The sequence below is a fragment of the Hyperoodon ampullatus genome, assembly GCF_949752795.1.
Source record: "Hyperoodon ampullatus genome assembly, chromosome: 8".
NCBI lineage: Eukaryota > Metazoa > Chordata > Mammalia > Artiodactyla > Ziphiidae > Hyperoodon > Hyperoodon ampullatus.
The window spans coordinates 53,356,863-53,375,112 of NC_136921.1; the positions used below are offsets into that span (position 1 = coordinate 53,356,863).

The following is an 18,250-nucleotide window of genomic DNA, read 5'->3' on the forward strand; positions in this document are numbered from 1 at the left end:
CCTGTGTTCCGCAACGGGAGAGGCCACAACAGTGAGAGGCCGGCGTACCACAAAAAAAAAAAAAAAAAAAAAAAAACTACAATTGATGTTTAGTATATTAAAAACTGCATTCTAAGAAGTATTTTATAGATAAATGGTAACATACCTTGTTTTCTATGACGGCTTCTGTGCAAGCTTGGAGCATGCTTAAATGATGTGCAAAAACCAGAAATTTAAGTGGATCATTCTGAAGCATCATCTTAATATAATCCTTTACAGCACCTGCCTAAATATTAAAAGTTAAACCTTATTAATGTCATAAAAATGTTTATTAAAAAATCATGTCACTTTCTTTAATAAAGCAAGAAAAACTTGGAAAATCAGTAAGTTTCTATGAACTTTTAATTGTTTTGTTCTCTAGGTAGCCTTAAGTAGAAGCCCACAAGTAAAGGAGCACACAGAAGAACAGGGACAAGAGAGGGAAAAAAATTGAGAAGTAAAACAAGAGCAAGATAAGAATTAGATTTTAAAAAACAAGACAGGGAAAGAGTCTCAAAGGAAAGTAGGTAGTCAAGTTGGTTGTGGCCAGGAAGGGGTTGGTGGTTTTGTTTAGAAAGTAATTTTCAAAAAAAGCTCATATAGGGACTTTCCTGGTGGTCCAGTGGGTAGGGCTCTGCCCTCCCAATGCAGGGGGCCTGGGTTCAATCCCTGGTCGGGGAACTAGATCCCACATGCATACTGCAACTAAGAAGTCTGCATGCCGCAACTAAGAGCCTGCATGCTGCAACTAAAGATCCCGCATGCTGCAAGGAAGATCCCGCGTGTTGCAGTGAAAACCTAGTACAGTCAAAATAAATAAATAAATTTTTTTTTTAAAGGGCTCATATAGAGGACTAAGTGGAATAGAGTGAAGGAGAAAATGGAAGATAAAAAGTCAAATGACATTTTTTTGTGTGTGGGAAAGACTGAAAAAGAGTAAGAAAGCTGGGCTGAAGTTTAAAGATTATGAAAAGTTAGGCTATTCATTTTTTTAAAGTAAGAAACTTAGGTAGATTTACAAATAGGCTGTTGAAGGTGCAGAAAGGCTAAGAGAAATGGAAAATGAGGGGATTTAGCTTGCCTCTAGGATGGAGAATGTCTCAGAAGAGGCTGGAGTAATGAGATTAAGAGCACAAGAGGGAGGTCTGAGAGAACAGGGAGGGATACAAAAAAATTGTGAGGTAGAAGGGAGAAAATCAAACAAGTTCACACTGAATAGGGTTTTCTTAGTTAACTTGAGGCCAGGTTACCAATTAAGAGTAAGAAATCAATATGAGATGAATTAAATAGGAGTTAAATTTAAAGTGGATAGCATGAATTAAATTTAAAACATGAATATAGTGTCTCTTAACTGAAAAACTAGTTAGACATTTTGGGAAAAGATAGCAGGCTGAATATATTTAACCTCCACTCCTTCTCAGTGCTATATTTAAATGATAGAAAAATGTATAGAGAAAAAGAAAATTGGAGACAGATCAATAGCAACAAAACTTTGGAAGCTAAAAAGTAGACAGATGCCTGGTAACTGATTAGCCAACCTGACAGTTCCTAAGCTGCCAGTATGGAGTGTTGAGAAGTACCTTATTTAAAATGGAGTGATCTGAAAGTGATCAGGAAATGTCACCTCTAGAAGTGAGGATGGGGGTGTGGCTAAAACAGGAGGATTGTTTTAAAGATTGTTTAAGTAGCTGAATATGTGCAACACTGATCCATATCCTTTCTCTACATAGTCCACATAATAGATGACTTCCCAATCCATCCTGGCAGAAAACTATAGATTTATTTTCTGGAAAGGGCAAAATAGAGGGTATCTAGATGGAGGAATCCTACACTGATGGTGGTCATCCTGCAAAAATCATGGGAATTAAATGAAAGTTACATAATAAAGGCTGAGATTCCCTCCCCCTCCCCCTTCTTATCCCCAAGGGTTCCAAAACAGACAAACAGGCTTATGTCCTCTAGGCAGGGGAGCAGAAACATATAAAATGATTCTTTTCTAGAATATCTGACCAAAGGCAAAAGACTAAATATATTGATATTGGGGTTCCTCAACAAGACATCCCAATCAGATCTTTTTATTGAAGGCCATAGTTTACAAGACATATCCACGAAGAGCTTCTAGTCAGCATTTAATGTCTTACTTGTAAATATAAGCAAACAACCAAGGATCACCAGACATTTATGGAAAGCAACCTATAGGAACAGATAAACTATGCAGAGAGAGGAAAAAAACTAGAAGAGATGACATTTATAAAACAAGAACAGGATGCTACAAAAAAGGGAAGAGTTGGGGGGGTGGGGGGAGTACTCTTGAAAAGTAAAAATATAGTAGCAGAAATTAAAAGTGCACTGGTTACTAAGCTAAGAAAATCTTCCAGGAAGTAGATGGAAAAAATACAGAAAATATAAAATATAAGAAAATTATAGGACCAGGCCATGAGGGCAATATATGAAAAATAAAAGTTCCAGAAAACAATACAGAAAAAAGGAAATAATAAAAAAATTAAGAATATTTTATAGAACTTAAAGCTGTAAGTTTCCAAAATGGAAACTGTAAAATGCCCACTGAAGATCCTTCACAATGGATGAAAATGGACCCAGAGTGAGGCCCATCATCATGAAATTTTAGAACACTGGGAACAAACAAACAATTCTATAAGCTTCCAGAGAGGGGAAGAATAGATTTCACAAACAAAACAAAATAAAAAATTTGAATTGCATTGGATATCTCAACATCAATACTGAAAATTTTGAGAAAAAGTGATTTCTAACTAAAAATTTATGTCCAGCCAAATTAAAAATCAGTTATAAAAGTAGAACAAAGGCATTTTCAAATATGCAGGGGTTTCAAACAATTCACCTCCAATATACGCTTTCTTGGGAGGCTACTAGAGAATGTGGTCCAGCCAAACAACGGAGTAAACAAATAAAGAAAGTAATATATATGTAAAAAAAGAGGTAATTCAGCACACAGGAGAAATAAAGAAAAACCCCTGGATGAGAGCTCTGCAACAGATCCAAAGAGCAATGGTCCAGACTCCAGCTGATCAAATGCTGCAGGGAAAATTTGCTTAAGAAGATAAAATTAATGCAATTCTAATGTTTAAAGGTACTGAGAGAAGACTGAACGACTAAGGTAAAGTTTGAGGATGAATTAGTGAAAATGAGTTGTAAAAGAAAAAAGAAAATATCCATAGTATATCGATAGTATATTACATGGTTCATCTGTAAATATTACAAACATGGTTCTAATAATATACATGGTGAATAGTGATCAAGCCAAAATTAGTATACATTTCTATAAAATCAGTAAAACTGTATCTCTTCAACTCTTTCTATTGATAGATTGATCTGTCAATCTATCAATCTACTTACCTCCCTACCTATCACTTTGTTAGAAGAATGGGAATAGGGGAAAGGTCTGGGTGTGAGGGTGGGGCTGAGGGGTGAAAGAGCTAAAATTTTATCTTCCATATTGGGAAGCCAATAGATGACAGCTAAAATTACAAAGCAAGCAGCAATACACACCAAGAAGCAAGATAAACACATTGCTGAGGGATTTGAAGTAAATCCCCAAAAAATCAGCTAAAAGAAAAGAAAGTGGTTGCCTCTGGGGAATAAGTTTAGGGGATCATTACTGTTTGAAATGTCTATTTCTTCTCGTTAAATTATGATCATATGTAGCTTTGATAATAACTAAAAAAATTTTAAAGCGGGGGCATTTTAAAATTGAAAAATACCTATTTAAAATTCATGCATATGACTATGAAGTCATAAGATTGATTCTGCAAGCTAAATTTTGTATGTCTAAGTTTTCTAAACAATAAAAATTCACACAATGAGACTGGAGGCTGTTAAGAACTTTAGCCTTGGACTGCAGTGCCTCAGAAAGTGGAAATGAAGCCCTCTCAAAATAAGGAGCTATAAATTCCAGATATGTTGCCATGGTAACTGAACCACTTTAATAAACTGCATGTTTGCCTAAAGAGCTATATTTACTGTGATAAGCCTTTCAAAAAGTACATATCAAGTTGGAGTATTTTTAAGGTACATTCATTTACCAGCCACTGAAGACTTACAAACTATATAATCACTGTACCCCTAGTCTCAGATGCATTCCCCACCTCTTCACAAGCAAGCTGTTTCTGCCAGTCTCCTCCACTAACATCAACCCCTCCGCAGTACAACCAGAAACTGCTCATGCCAAAGCTCAAGCCCCTGCTCCCTATTCCTTCCAATCACAGGTTCAGAAAGGCTTATGGTTACTATTAATATAAAGTTCAATTATATAAAGTTCAATGGCCTAAACAGTCTCTCGGGACTAACCCGTTAACTTAACCATCATTGTGACATTGCTTCCTAGGAGAGAATGTGTTTGGAGAACCAAAACATCTACGTAACAAAGGAACTTCGGGATTCTCTTAGGTTCTTAGGTTGGGGACTGCACAGGTTTGCATTTTAAAATTAACTATACATGCATTTCCCCTGTTCTGATTCTATTCTAAATAAAACAGTCACTGCATTGTCATATTTTAAGTTATCTGAGCAGAAATTTGCTTTTAAAGTATTATACAGGAATGGCAGGTTCTGTTAATGGTCAGCATTTTGATTATACTGGTTCAGGTTTTGTAGAAGCTGCCATGTTCACAATTCCATCTTATTTTACTGAAATTGGTCTGTTGGTACTGTGTCTGTGAGTCAAAGTTCTAATTTAAATAATTAATGAAGACTACACACTACATCTCATTTAAAGAAATGCAGAAATAGAATATGTTGTACAATTTATTTTTAAATTTTTTTTCAGTGAATAGGTGTACATCATATTTTGAAGTAAAAGTAGTTAAAGAAAAACCTACATTGCATTAAAGACCTGAGGAAAGGTACTTAAAGTTGTCAGCCTTTAATCATAAAATAAGACAGAGAAAGAGTGAAAAAAAAAAAAAAAAAACACCACCAAACTGGAGCTAGGACAAAGACTTTCTCCTTGACTGAACTTCAGTTATGCTTCTCTGAGCCCTGTTTTTGACTAGGCCTCAACTTTGGCCTTCTGTCTTACCCTTGCCAGGCCCAGTCTTCGCAAGAATCCTGCTAAGTCAGTTTATCAAGAATGCTCCCACCCTTGACACCTGATCGACTCTTGGTATCTGATCAAGTTCCTCATCGCCACTTTTGATAGCTAATTCCTTTGCCTTCTTTTAGCAAGAAACCTATTTTGGCCTTGGTTTCAATCTGACAAGTGCAGACAACCCCGCTGCAAAGAGCTCTAGAATCACCGGTTATGCAAGTAGGAGAGGAGTGAGTGACCAAAGAAACCATAACTGATTTAATGAGCCATTCATAGTTTCACTGTACCAGCCTGCGTACTTAGACATGCATAGTTTAGTCTTCCAGACAAGCATATGCTGCTGGCAGGAGCAACCAGTTTAGCAAGAATCCCCCTACCCTTGATGTCTCCTCTTAGTAATTTTCCATCCACCAACCTCTTCATCCTGCTTCTTGGCTATAAATCTCCACCTCTCCCTGTGTTCAGCGATGAGTGATCTCTCTCCTCAACTGCAGTAGAGTTGACTCCAAGTCTTCCTTACTGTTTTAACAAGGATCAGAAAAGAAGCTTCTCCTTAAGTTTTGAAGTCCTCAGGCCCCAGACTAAACGGCAGTTCTCTTTAGATATCTGGTGGGCACATACTTTAAGGACAATGCTTTAAGCCCTTACTAGTCAACAAGAGGTGAATTGTGATAGGTCTAAGCAAGCCTAGCACTTTCATTCCCCCTGCAAGTGATTCTGACTAGTAAGAAACATGGGAAGTTTGCTGGAGGCTTCAAAAAAATCCTAACTGACAAAAGGGACATTATGGAAAGCTCTTCCTTGCTTTGGACATTATGGCCTGCACTTGATACCAGGAATTGCAGCGGTCACCCCGAGGCTACTTATGGTGGCTGTTGATGAAAGCAGTGAATAGCCTTTAGTATATTCAGAGTTGTACATCCTTCACCACAATTTCAGAATATCTTCATTACCCTGAACAAAATCTTTCATCTCTTAGCAATCACCCCACCCCCACTGCAGGTCCCTGGATCACCCCTAGCTCTAGGCAAACACTAATCTATTTTTTGTCTCTATGGACTGGACTATTTTGTTTTTTAAATAAATTTATTTATTTATTTTTGGCTGCGTTGGGTCTTTGTTGCTGCACGCGGGCTTTCTCTAGCTGCGGTAAGCGGGGGTTACTCTTCGTTGCGGTGCGTGTGGTTCTCATTGTGGTGGCTTCTCTTGTTGTGGAGCACGGGCTCTAGGCACACGGGCTTCAGTAGTTGTGGCACGCGGGCTCAGTAGTTGCGGCTAGTGGGCTGTAGAGCGCAGGCTCAGTAGTTGTGGCACACAGGCTTAGTTGCTCTGCAGCATGTGGGATCCTCCCGGACCAGGGATCGAACCCATGTCCCCTGCATTGGCAGATGGATTCTTAACCACTGCGCCACCAGGGAAGTCCCACCTCTCTTGTTTTTATTCACTTATCTATTTCACCTTATAGTGTTTCTTACTAATTTGTTTGTGATAACTTACCTTTTATCCTTTAAAATGATCTTAAATGAGGAAAGGAAAGTAACAAGTAAAAGAGAACACGCATTGCTTATTCACCTCCCTACTTGCCCTGCAGACCATCACAAAGAAAGGCTAGCAATTTGTCTTCTGCTATCCCTTTCCCCCTGCCAATGGTTCTTAATTTAGAAACCATTCCATCAACCTGAAAAAATATTTTCAAATCTGGTAGAAGACAGCCTTCAGGGGAAAATGGTCATTCCATACTCTATCAGTGTTCTGGACATTTTTACAGAGCCCCATGCCAAAATTTCCTCATAGAAAACTTCCAAAGATAGTTTGGGTGAACTATTAGAAGCATGATCTTCTTATCTCTAGGCATGCTTATGAACCCATCTGTAAATAGAAATCTAACACTTCTAATACATCTAATCTTTTGACACCGGCCCAGTTTTGCAAGCAGCCCATTTTACACTGAGAAACAGAAGGGCTACGATACTGTATGTAAGAAGCGAGTAACCCCAATTTAATACCTTAGCCAACACAATTTTACAAAAGAACCTGAGATCCTAAACCTTTCCATAAAACTTTTTAGAACAAGATATAATAAAGCAATTGTTCTACCTAATCATTCTATCTAATCTATCTATCTATCTGGCAAGGATGGATGAGAGAGAACATTCCCAGGAATAACCTACTCCATTGGGTTAACCAAATTTAGACAAAGTTAGAAAGTAAAGGCAATAGTATTAGGAACGTAAGTTTCTTCATAAAGGTTGATTTCATGTGAATTTGATCATAAAAGTCATTGATCAAAAGAGCTAATCTAATTATTTAAAAACTGAATCAATTTTGAGAAACATTCTCAATTTCTTTCTAAACTCCATCCATTGATCATGTCAATAAGGTTATCAACTTTGTACAACTAAAGTTAAGCATGAATAAATCTTCTTTGGGTGTTTAAAATGATAACATACAGAATGTATAGACTTCTAAATTCTATATCTTCTTTCTCCATGCCTGTACAGGTATGCTAAAAAATCACTAATAGGGAACCAGGAGTCACCATAAACCCATGGCCACTGACAAATATTAAATATTCTGCTATCCTAGTACAATGATGGGTAAGTGCACGTACTCTGTAGCCAAACTGTTTATGTTCAAATCCTGCCTCCGTCATTTACAATCTAAGAGTCCCTGAGCAAGTCACTTAAACTCTGTGCCTTGTTTCCCCAGCGTATAAAAGGGGATAAAAATTACTCACTACCTTTAGAGTGGTAAGAATTAAATGAGTTAGTGCATAAAATATGCTTGGAACAGTTGGCATGTGGTAACACTGTAAAAGTGTTAGCTCTTATTATTACTATATTCCTCCAGTAAACTGCAAAACCAATTTCAACCTTTGCCACTTTGTTTGAAATCAGAACCTATGCCTCTTAGCTCTCAAACTTCCCACCGCCCAGAGAAAACAGAACTCATCATGTGAGAATTCTCTTACCTTTCCTTACTTTTACTCATCATCACTTCCTTTCCTTTTGTACAAGAGAGGTATTTCTTCTCTTCTCTAAGGCAAATCTCTCCACCTGTGATCCAGACTTAACCATTCCTACCATCCCAAAAACCTAAACCACTCTTCCTTCTTCCGCATCTTTACTGAAGCCTTCCTCCATTCTACATAGCCACGTAGCTAACATACCATCTCCTTCCTGCTCTAAAATGATAATATCATTGTTTTATTTGTCCTTTATTATTACTGACCATCTCCTTACTAATAAACAGGGGCCTACAGTACCCGGTTCAGAGCCAGACACCCTTTCCTAAACAAAAGAATTGGCTCAGGAAGAGGCACCCTAGTCTCACGACATCCCAGTCCCTGTGTGTCAGGGAACATTGCAGTGACCTCATTATACCTTACTGCATATTATAAGTAGGATTCTACCTGTTTGAGCGGCTGAGGCAACACAGCAAACAGAAAATGTGCTTTGTGTTTTTTTTTTTTTTTTTTTTTTTTGTGGTACGCAGGCTTCTCACTGTTGTGGCCTCTCCCGTTGTGGAGCACAGGCTCCGGACGCGCAGGCCCAGCAGCCATGGCTCACGGGCCCAGCCGCTCCGCGGCATGTGGGATCTTCCCGGACCGGGGCACGAACCCGTGTCCCCTGCATCGGCAGGCGGACTCTCAACCACTGCGCCACAGGGAAGCCCGTGCTTTGTGTTTAAAGCAATTTGCCTGTGCAAAGTTTTTAAGGCACTAAGAAATGCTGCCATCCCCACAGTGACAGGAAATTTAAAATTATGGGTTGACTTAATCAATTTCATAGAAAAATAACTGGCATTTCTCTTAAAATGGTTTTCTCTAAAAATGAGACATTGTTACAAAGTACCAGAAAATAACCAAGAGTTCACATACAACTTACATCTGTTTTTTTCTAGGAGAGTATTAGGCTGATCCTAAATCTAAAGAATCTGTTCAAGACTTGTGGTTGCCAAGGGGAAGGGAGGGGATAGGGGAAGGATGGATTGGGAGTTTCGGACTAGCAGATGTAAACTATTATATGTAGAATAGATAAACAACAAGTTCCTACTGTGTAGCACAGGAAACTATATTCAATATTCTGTGACAAACCATAATGGAAAAGAATATAAAAAGGAATGTATACATATATAACTGAATCATTGTGCTGTACAGCAGAAACTAAAACAACATTGTCAATCAACTATACTTCAATTAAAAAAAAAGAATCTGTTCATTTTCATCAATTATATTCTCAACAAATATTACAGAGAAATAAAAATAATGTTATAGAGGAATAAAAGTAATTATAATTATCTGAGATCCTTCAGTAACTGACTTTGTACTAGCAACATTTATTATTTTATGGTCTTTTCCTTTGTTTAGTGTTTATCATCATTTACTGCTTATCATTATCATTAAATTTCTTATTAAGAAATATCTGAAAAAGAGATCTCAATAATGTAAAAACAAACATACTTAAAACTTATACAGCCTCTATCCCCCAAAGAAGTACAAGTACTTAATCTCAAAAGGCAGAACAGCATAAATGTTTATACAGCACACGGATGACATGTCAACACCATTATATAGTATCACACTGTATATATGAAAAATTATCATATTAATATGACCTAATTTGCTGACATGACCTAATTTGAAACACTGATACTGTATTCCCATCTGCCTAAGACATTGCAGGATATAAGAAAAAGAGAAAAGATGAGAGCAGACAAAGAAACCTAACCTGGAGATCTATAAAACTAGGATAGATGGAGACCCATTTGTCTGGAAGACGTTATGCATAACTCTGCCTGGAGTAAAGTAAGAGCGGATGACCCACAGAGGTCCTTTCTAGCCCTAACCACAATGAACGGACAGTGTTACAACAGTGATATAGATGGATGTGGGAAGTACTTGCTTCCTCAGAAGATCTGACAAGAACAAGATTTTACACTTTACGTGTTATTTATTATGAAGTTATAGCCTTTAAAAAATTAAATATCACAAATCACGAAGAGTTTGTTTTACTTTAGGTAGTAATTAAGTATATGGCTCTAAAATTGCATATCCTGGGGAATTCCCTGGCAGTCCAGTGGTTAGGACTCCCTGCTTTCACTGCTGAGGGCCCGGGTTTGATCCCTGCTCAGGCAACTAAGATCCCACAAGCCTCGTGGCGCGGCCAAATAAATAAATAAAATAATAAAAATAAAATAGCACATCCTATAAGTATACTCACACAAATGCATTTACTTGAAAACTCATTATTTACTTTAAATGTTCCTTCTTACTCTCATCAAGATTTTCAAATTTATATAAACTAGCATTAGATAGTTCTAATTATCCTTAAATTTCTCGACTTAATTGTTCAAGTGATTCAATAAAAAGAAAAGCATTTCCGATATGATGCTGCAGAGTACAAAACAAATCTTCTATTACCTCATAGCTCTAGCCTTGCTGAATTTGGCACAGATTTTACTGAATGGGGAACTACGCAGAAAAGGTATCTCCTGTTTTTCCCAGTCTCCGTGAATGGCAGAAACATGAACCCAGTTGGCCAAGCAAAAAAATCTAGATTCTACTTTTACCCTCTCCTCCATATTCAGTCGAACACCAATGTCTTAATATATTTTGAATTATTCTTTCTTTCCAGTTAAGATGTGGTACAGCCACTACCCTTGGTTCAGATCACCTAGGTGACCAGTGTGGCATCCCAACTGCATTCCCTGCCTACAGGCTTATTCCTCCCAATGCATTCTCCACACACAGGCATACCTTGGAGATACTGCAGATTCAGTTCCAGACCACAGAAATAAAGCAAATATTCCAAGAAAGTGAGTCACATGAATTTTTTGGTTTCCCAGTGCGTTAGAAAGTTATGTTTAAACTATGCTGTAGTCCAGGAAGTGTGCAATAGCATTATGTCTAAAAGAATGATGTACATACCTTAATTTAAAAATACTTTATTGCTAAAAGATGCTAACCATCTGGGCCTTCAGCGTGTCATAATCTTTTTGCTGGTGGAGCATCGTGCCTAGATGTTGATGGCTGCTGACTGATCAGGGTGATGGTTGCTGAAGGCTGGGGTGGCTGTAGCAGTACCTTAAAATAACACTGAAGTTTGCTGCATTAATCGACTCTTCCTTTCACAAACAATTTCCTTGTAGCATGCAATGCTGTTTGATAGCATTCTACCACAGTAGAAGTTCTTTCAAAACTGGAATCAATCCTCTCAAACTCTGCCATTGCTTTATCAACTAAATTTATGTCATATTCTAAATCCTTTGTCATTTCAACAAACTTCACCAGGAATAGATTCCATCTCAAGAAACCACTTTCTTTGCTTATCCATGAAAGTAACCCCTTTCCACTAAAGTTTTACCATGAGATTGCAGCAATTCAGTCACATCTTGAGGCTCCACTTTTAATTCTAGTTCTCTTGCTATTTTCCACCGCATCTGAAGTTACTTCCTCCACTGAAGTCTTGAACCCCTCAAAGTCATCCAGGAGGGTTGGACTCCAACTTCCTTTGAACTCCTGTTAATGTTGATATTTTGACCTCTTCCCATGAATCACAAATGTTCTTAATGGCATCTAGAATGGTGAATCCTTTCCAGAAGGTTTTCAATTTACTTTGCCCAGATCTAAATGAGGAATCACTATTTATGGCAGCTACAGCCTTATGAAATATATTTCTTAAAGAATAAGTGTTGGGCTTCCCTGGTGGCACAGTGGTTGAGAGTCCGCCTACTGATGCAGGGGACACGGGTTTGTGCCCCGGTCCGGGAAGATCCCACATGCCGCGGAGCGGCTGGGCCCGTGAGCCATGGCTGCTGAGCCTGCGCGTCCAGAGCCTGTGCTCCGCAACGGGAGAGGCCACAACAGTGAGAGGCCCGCGTACCGCAAAAAAAAAAAAAAAAAAAAAAGAATAAGTGTTGAAAGTTGAAATTGTTCCATGATCCATGGGGCTACAGAATAGATATTGTGTTAGCAGGCATGAAAACAACATGAATCTCAATTTATGTCTCCATCATACCAGGTACATTGTCAATGAGCAGTAGTATTTTGAAAGAAATCTTTTCTGAGCACTGTTCTCAACAGTGGGCTTAAAATATTCAGTAAACAATGTTGTAAACAGATGTGCTGTCAACCAGGTTTTTTCGTTCCATCTATACAGCACAGGCAAAGTAGATTTAGCAAAATTCTTAAGGGCCCTAGGATTTTCAGAATGGTAAATGAGCACTTGCTTCAACTTAGAGTCACCAACTGCACTAGCTCCTATCAGGAGAATCAGCCTGTCTTTTGAAGCTTTGAACCCAGACACTGACTTCTCTCTAGCTAAAGAAGTCCTAGATGGCATCTTTTTCCAGTAGAAGGCTGTTTCATCTACATTGAAAATCTGTTGTTTAAGGTAGCCACCTTCATTAATTATCTTAGCTAGAGCTTCCGGATAACTTGTTACAGCTTCTACATCAGCACTTGCTGCTTCACCTTGTACTTTTATGTTACAGAGATGACTTCTTTCCTTAAACCTCATGAACCAACCTCTGCTACCTTCAAACTACATAAGTCTCCTACATATGAACAAGTTCCATTCTGAGAGCATGTCTGTAAGTCCAGCAAAGTTAGCCTAGGTACCCAACTAACACAATTGGCTATATACTGCTGCTTTTACGCTTGCTTCCGGACATCCTGGGCTGGAAATAAAGATACTGTACTGCTGTACTCTATAGAGGACTGTACGGTAAAGTACAGAAAAGCACAACCACTTGTAGTGGATGCATGCACGTGATAACGTATGCCAGACCGTGAACTAACTTACGTGACTGGACACACGAACACATGATCGCATCTTTGAAAGTTCGCAACTTGAAGGTTCGTATGTAGGGGACTTACTGTATTCTTCTGTAGCTTCCTCACCTCTCTCAGCCTTCAAAGAATTGATGAGAGTTAGGGCCTTGCTCTAGATTAGGCTTTGGCTTGAGGGAATGTTGTGGCTGGTTTGACTTCCTATCCAGACCACTAAAACTTTCTCCATATCATCAGTAAGACAGTTTTCCTTTCTTAGCATTCGTGTGTTCACTGGAGTTATATATATATATATATATATATATAAAATTATTATATATTTATGTATGCATTTATGTATGTATATACACACATAATAATATATAATATATAAAAATTAATGTCTATTAATATATATATATGTGCATTTATTTATTTATTTGGCTGCACTGGGTCTTAGTTGCGGCACGCAGGATCTTCACTGCGGCATGCAGGATATTTAGCTGTGGCATGCAGGATGTAGTTTCCTGACCAGGAATTGAACCGAGGCCACCTCACGAGGCCACGCATGAGGAGCGAGGAGTCTTAACCACTGGACCACCAGGGAAGTCCCTGGGGTAACACTTTTAAATTCCTTCAAGAATTTTTCCTTTTCAGTCACAACCTGGCTAACTGTTTGGTGCAAGAGGCCTAGCTTTCAGCCTATCTCAGTTTTCAACATGCCCTCTTCACTAAGCTTAATCATTCTTATCTTTTAATTTAAAGTGAGAGACATGCAACTCTTCCTTTCACTCGAACACTTAAAGGCCATTGTATGGTTATTAATTGACCTAATTTCAATATTGCTGTGTCTCAGCAAATAGTGAGGCCCGAGGAGAAGGAGAGAGATGGCGGAATGGCTGGCTGGAGAGCAGTCAGAACACACACAACATTTATTGGTTAACTTCACCATCTTATATGGGCACTGTTCAAGGCACCCCAAAATAATTACAATATCAACATCAAAGATGACTGATCACAGATCACCATAACAAATATAATAATAATGACAAAGTCTGAAATATTGCGAGAATTGCCAAAATGTGACCCAGGGACACGAGTTAGCGAATGCTGTTGGAAAAATAATGCCAATGAGACTTGCTGGATGCAGGGTTGCCACAAACCCTCAGTTTGTAAAAAAAAATATGCGATCTACAAAGTGCAATAAAGTGAGGCTCAACAAAATGAGGCATGTCTGCAGCTACAGTTCTTTTTCTAAAGCGCAAATCTGATCACTTTACTCTACTCACAATATCTGATTGCTCCGAACCCTTAGGATAAATTACACACTGTGAACTGTGACCTTCATGATGTGGTACTGCTCTCTGTGGTCTCCAACCTAGTCTCTCTCAGAATTCCTCTCTGACATACTAGGCTTTTGCCATGACCTACGTTTGGTTTCCCAAATATACCATTCCTGGTTAATCTTTGTGAGTTTGCACAAATGATTCATGTGCTGAAATACATTCCATCAGCTCCATCCCATTCCCATTTCACTCCCCTCCGCTTTGGTTTGCTAAATCTTAACTTGTTCATTCCTTGGAACATTTTTCCTGAATCCCCAAGACTTGGCCAAGTATCTTCTCCCATGTCCTTCCAAAATATTCTGTTTTTTAAGCCCTAAATATGCTCTATTGTATTTGAACATTTACTTTTACTGTCTTCCCCAACAGACTCCAAGTTCCTTGAGAGGTAGGAACTACATAGTTCCATAGTGTAGAGGTAATCTACACCATGTCTTGTTCACCATGCCTCTCTAGCACCAAGCATAATCCTTGCCACATAGTAAGCACTCAGTAAATGTCTGTTGAATTAAGAAAACATTTAGCCAAAGAAAGGAAGCTTCAACTGTTAGTATGCATACAACATAGTAACCAATTTATAATCTGTGGTATTTCAGAAATTCATTTACAAATAGGTTTGGGAGAACTCTGAAACACATTTTCACATGGAAACAATATTAAATGTAATAACCAGATACCTCCCCTCAAAGTTACCTACATCTATAATGTAGGAAGTCGGGGTAGCCTTCTGCTACCAATAATCTTTGGGGATATATTCCAATCTGGGACAACTGACTTTTCATCTCCTTTCTTTTTCTTCAAGGATCCTAGGAATTAGGTGCAACTTCCTATTGACTATCAACATTTCTGACTTCCAACTAGGGTTTCTTACACACGCAGGAAATTATCTAAAAGGTTCTCATATATATTCTTTTCCTTTGAGCATCATTCTATACTCAGTACTAAGTACAAAGAAAGCTAAGTGAGCAAGCAAACAAACAAAAAACAAGATAGTTATTAACTCTAAGAAAAACAATAGCTGTCAAAGAAATGTAATTATAGCTCAACTGTGAAATGTTTAACAGTCATTATACTGTAAACAACGAACACTGATAAAACCAAAAATTATGATATGGGAAAATGGAACAGGGGGAATGTATTGCAAATATTTTCTTCCAATCTATATTTTGCATTAGCATTTTCACAGCAGTGTTTTTCATACACAATAATTTTAAACACCATAAATTTTAAAGTTTTGAGTCCCATTTGTTTTTCCTTTAAAGTATGTGCTTTTTGTATCCTATCTAAAAAAATGTTCCTACCCAAAGGATGGGATATTTTAAAATATGTATGCTACTAAAAGTTTTATAAATTATCTTTTATATTTAAGTCTATGATTCACTTCAAGTTAATTTTTATGTATGGTGTGAAATAACGATAAAGGCTCTTTTTTTTTTTTTCTTATGCATATCTAATTGCCCTAGTACCATTTGTTGAAAAGACTATCATTTCCCTATTGGGTTATCTTGTCCCCTTTCCTAAGATCAGTTGACAATCAATATGAATGGCTATTTCTGATCTCTCTTTTCTGGTTCATTAAATGTCTATTCTTATGCCAATATCACAAAGTTTTATCACTGTAATTTTATAGTAAGTATTTATATTATGTGGTGTGAGTCTCCCCAACTTCATTCAGAATTATTTTGGCTACAGTAAGTCCTTTGTGTTGCTTCATAAATTTTACATTCAGTTTGTCAATTTCAATAAAAAAGACTACAGGGATTTTGATTAACACTGTACTATAAATTAATTTACAAAGAACAGGCATCTTAACAATATTAAATCTTCTGATTCATGAACACGATCTATCTTGTCATTTAAGTTTGCTTTACATTCTCTAAACAATGCTTCATAGTTTTCACTGAATATTTTTTTTTTTTTTGTGGTATGTGGGCCTCTCACTGTTGTGGCCTTTCCTGTTGCGGAGCACAGGCTCCGGACGCGCAGGCTCAAGCGGCCATAGCTCACGGGCCCAGCCGCTCCGCGGCACGTGGGATCCTCCCAGACCGGGGCACGAACCCGCGTCCCCTGCATCGGCAGGCGGACTCTCAACCTCTGCGCCACCAGGGAAGCCCTTCACTGAATATTTTTTGAATTTATTCCAAAATTAGCTCATGTTTATTGATGCTATTGTAAATTGTATATTACAAATTTCAATTTCCAATTTTTCATTGCTAGTATATGGAACTACAAATGATTTTTGTATCTTGAACATGAATCCTGTGACCTTGATAAATTCAATCATTAGTTCTAGTAGCTTGAAGTGTTCTTTGATTTTCTATGTAGACAATCATGTTGTCCTTTTCAATCTGCATACCTTTTATTCCTTTCTCTAGGCTATTGCACAGTTATGAAAACAATGTTGAAGCAAACAGTGATGAACTGAAGTGGTGAGAGCAGACTTTCTTATTTTGTTCCTGATCTTAGGGAATAGCATTCAGTCTTTGAGCATTAACTATGATGTTAGTTGTAAGTTTTTCAAAAATGCCTTTTACTCGGATGAGGACGTCCCTTTCTGCTCCTAGTCTGCTGAGATGTTTTTTATCATGAATGGATGTGGAATTCTATCAAATGTTTTCATTGGGATAATCGAATGGTTTTCCATTTTTACTTTGTTAATGTGGTGAAATACCGTGATTAATCAATATAATGTTATACAAACTTTGCATTGCTGGTATAAATACTTTTTAACATACTGGTGGATTTAATTTGCTAATATTTTGTTAAGGATTTTTATATTCATAAAGGATATTGGTCTGTAGTTCTATTCTGATGTGTCTGTGTGGTTTTGGTATCAGAGTAATTCCACTTCATAAAATTATTTGAGAGATATTTATTCCTCTTCTGTTTTCTAAAAAAGTTTTAGTTAATAGATATGCACATATTTCTGACTGTTATGAGTCAGAAAGAATTGACTCCTTTATCTTTATGTAAGTTTCCTCTCTAATTCTGGTAATATTCTTTGCTCTGACGCCTACATCATTTCATATTAATATATTTACTTCATCTTTCTTTTGATTATTGTTTTCATCCATTTATTTTTAACCTTTAGCCTTTGTATTTAAAGAGAACTTCTTATAGATATCATACAATTTATGCAATCTGACAATTCCTGTCTTTTAATTGCTGGGTTTAGAGCATTTACACTTAATACAATTATTGATAAAACTGGATTTAAATCTACCATTTTGTAAGTTGCTTCCTATTTGATGGAGTTGTTCTTTGTTCCTTTATCTTCCTTTTCTTCTTTTGGATTAACTTGAATTTCTTCTGTCATTAGATTACTTTATTGTGTCCACTATATATACATCTTAAAACTTTTTATTTTGAAATAAGTTTAGACACATGAGAGGCTGCAAAAATAATACAGAGTTCCCATGTACCCTTAACCTAGCTTCCCCTAATGATCACTTCTTATATAATTATAGTGCAATATCAACACCAGAAAATTACATTGGAATAATGATATTTTCTATCACTATAATTCTACCATTTTGAAAATGTTATAAAAATGGTGCCAGGATGTATGTAAACTTTTGATATTGGCTTCTTTCACTAAGTATAATGCTTTTGCATTTATCAATAGTTCATTCCTTTTAATGGAGTATTCCATTATATGGATGTACTACAATTTGTTTGAAGGACATTTGGGTTGTTTCCAAGTTTGGGGTTATTATGAATAAATTCTTGTAAAGATGTTTGTGTAAACCCAAGTTTTCATTTCTCTAAGATAAATATCCTGGTCCGGGAAGATCCCACATGCCGAGGAGCAACTAAGCCCAGGTGCCACAACTACTGAGCCCGTGCTCTAGAGCCCGCAAACCACAACTACTGAGGCTGCATGCCACAGCTACTGAAGCCTGCATGCCTAGAGCCCATGCTCCGCAACAAGAGAAGCCACCACATTGAGAAGTCTGTGCACCGCAACAAAGAGTAACCCCCGCTCACTGCAACTGGAGAAAGCCTGCGTGCAGCAACAAAGACCCAATGCAGCCAAAATAAACAAACAAACAA

The 18,250-nt window shown here is 37.5% G+C and overlaps 1 protein-coding gene across 3 annotated transcripts in view; it reads right to left on the reverse strand.

Annotated features, from left to right (window-relative positions):
- The window catches only part of ZRANB3 (zinc finger RANBP2-type containing 3), a gene marked incomplete at its 5' end in the record, with an annotated part of 244,581 nt that overhangs the window by 53,400 nt on the left and 172,931 nt on the right, over nucleotides 1-18,250 (reverse strand). For all 3 annotated transcript variants that reach the window (XM_079709822.1, XM_079709821.1, XM_079709820.1), the window contains one exon: nucleotides 146-265. In XM_079709822.1, the coding sequence (XP_079565948.1) occupies nucleotides 146-265 (120 nt within the window). The remainder of the gene's footprint in view (nucleotides 1-145; nucleotides 266-18,250) is intronic.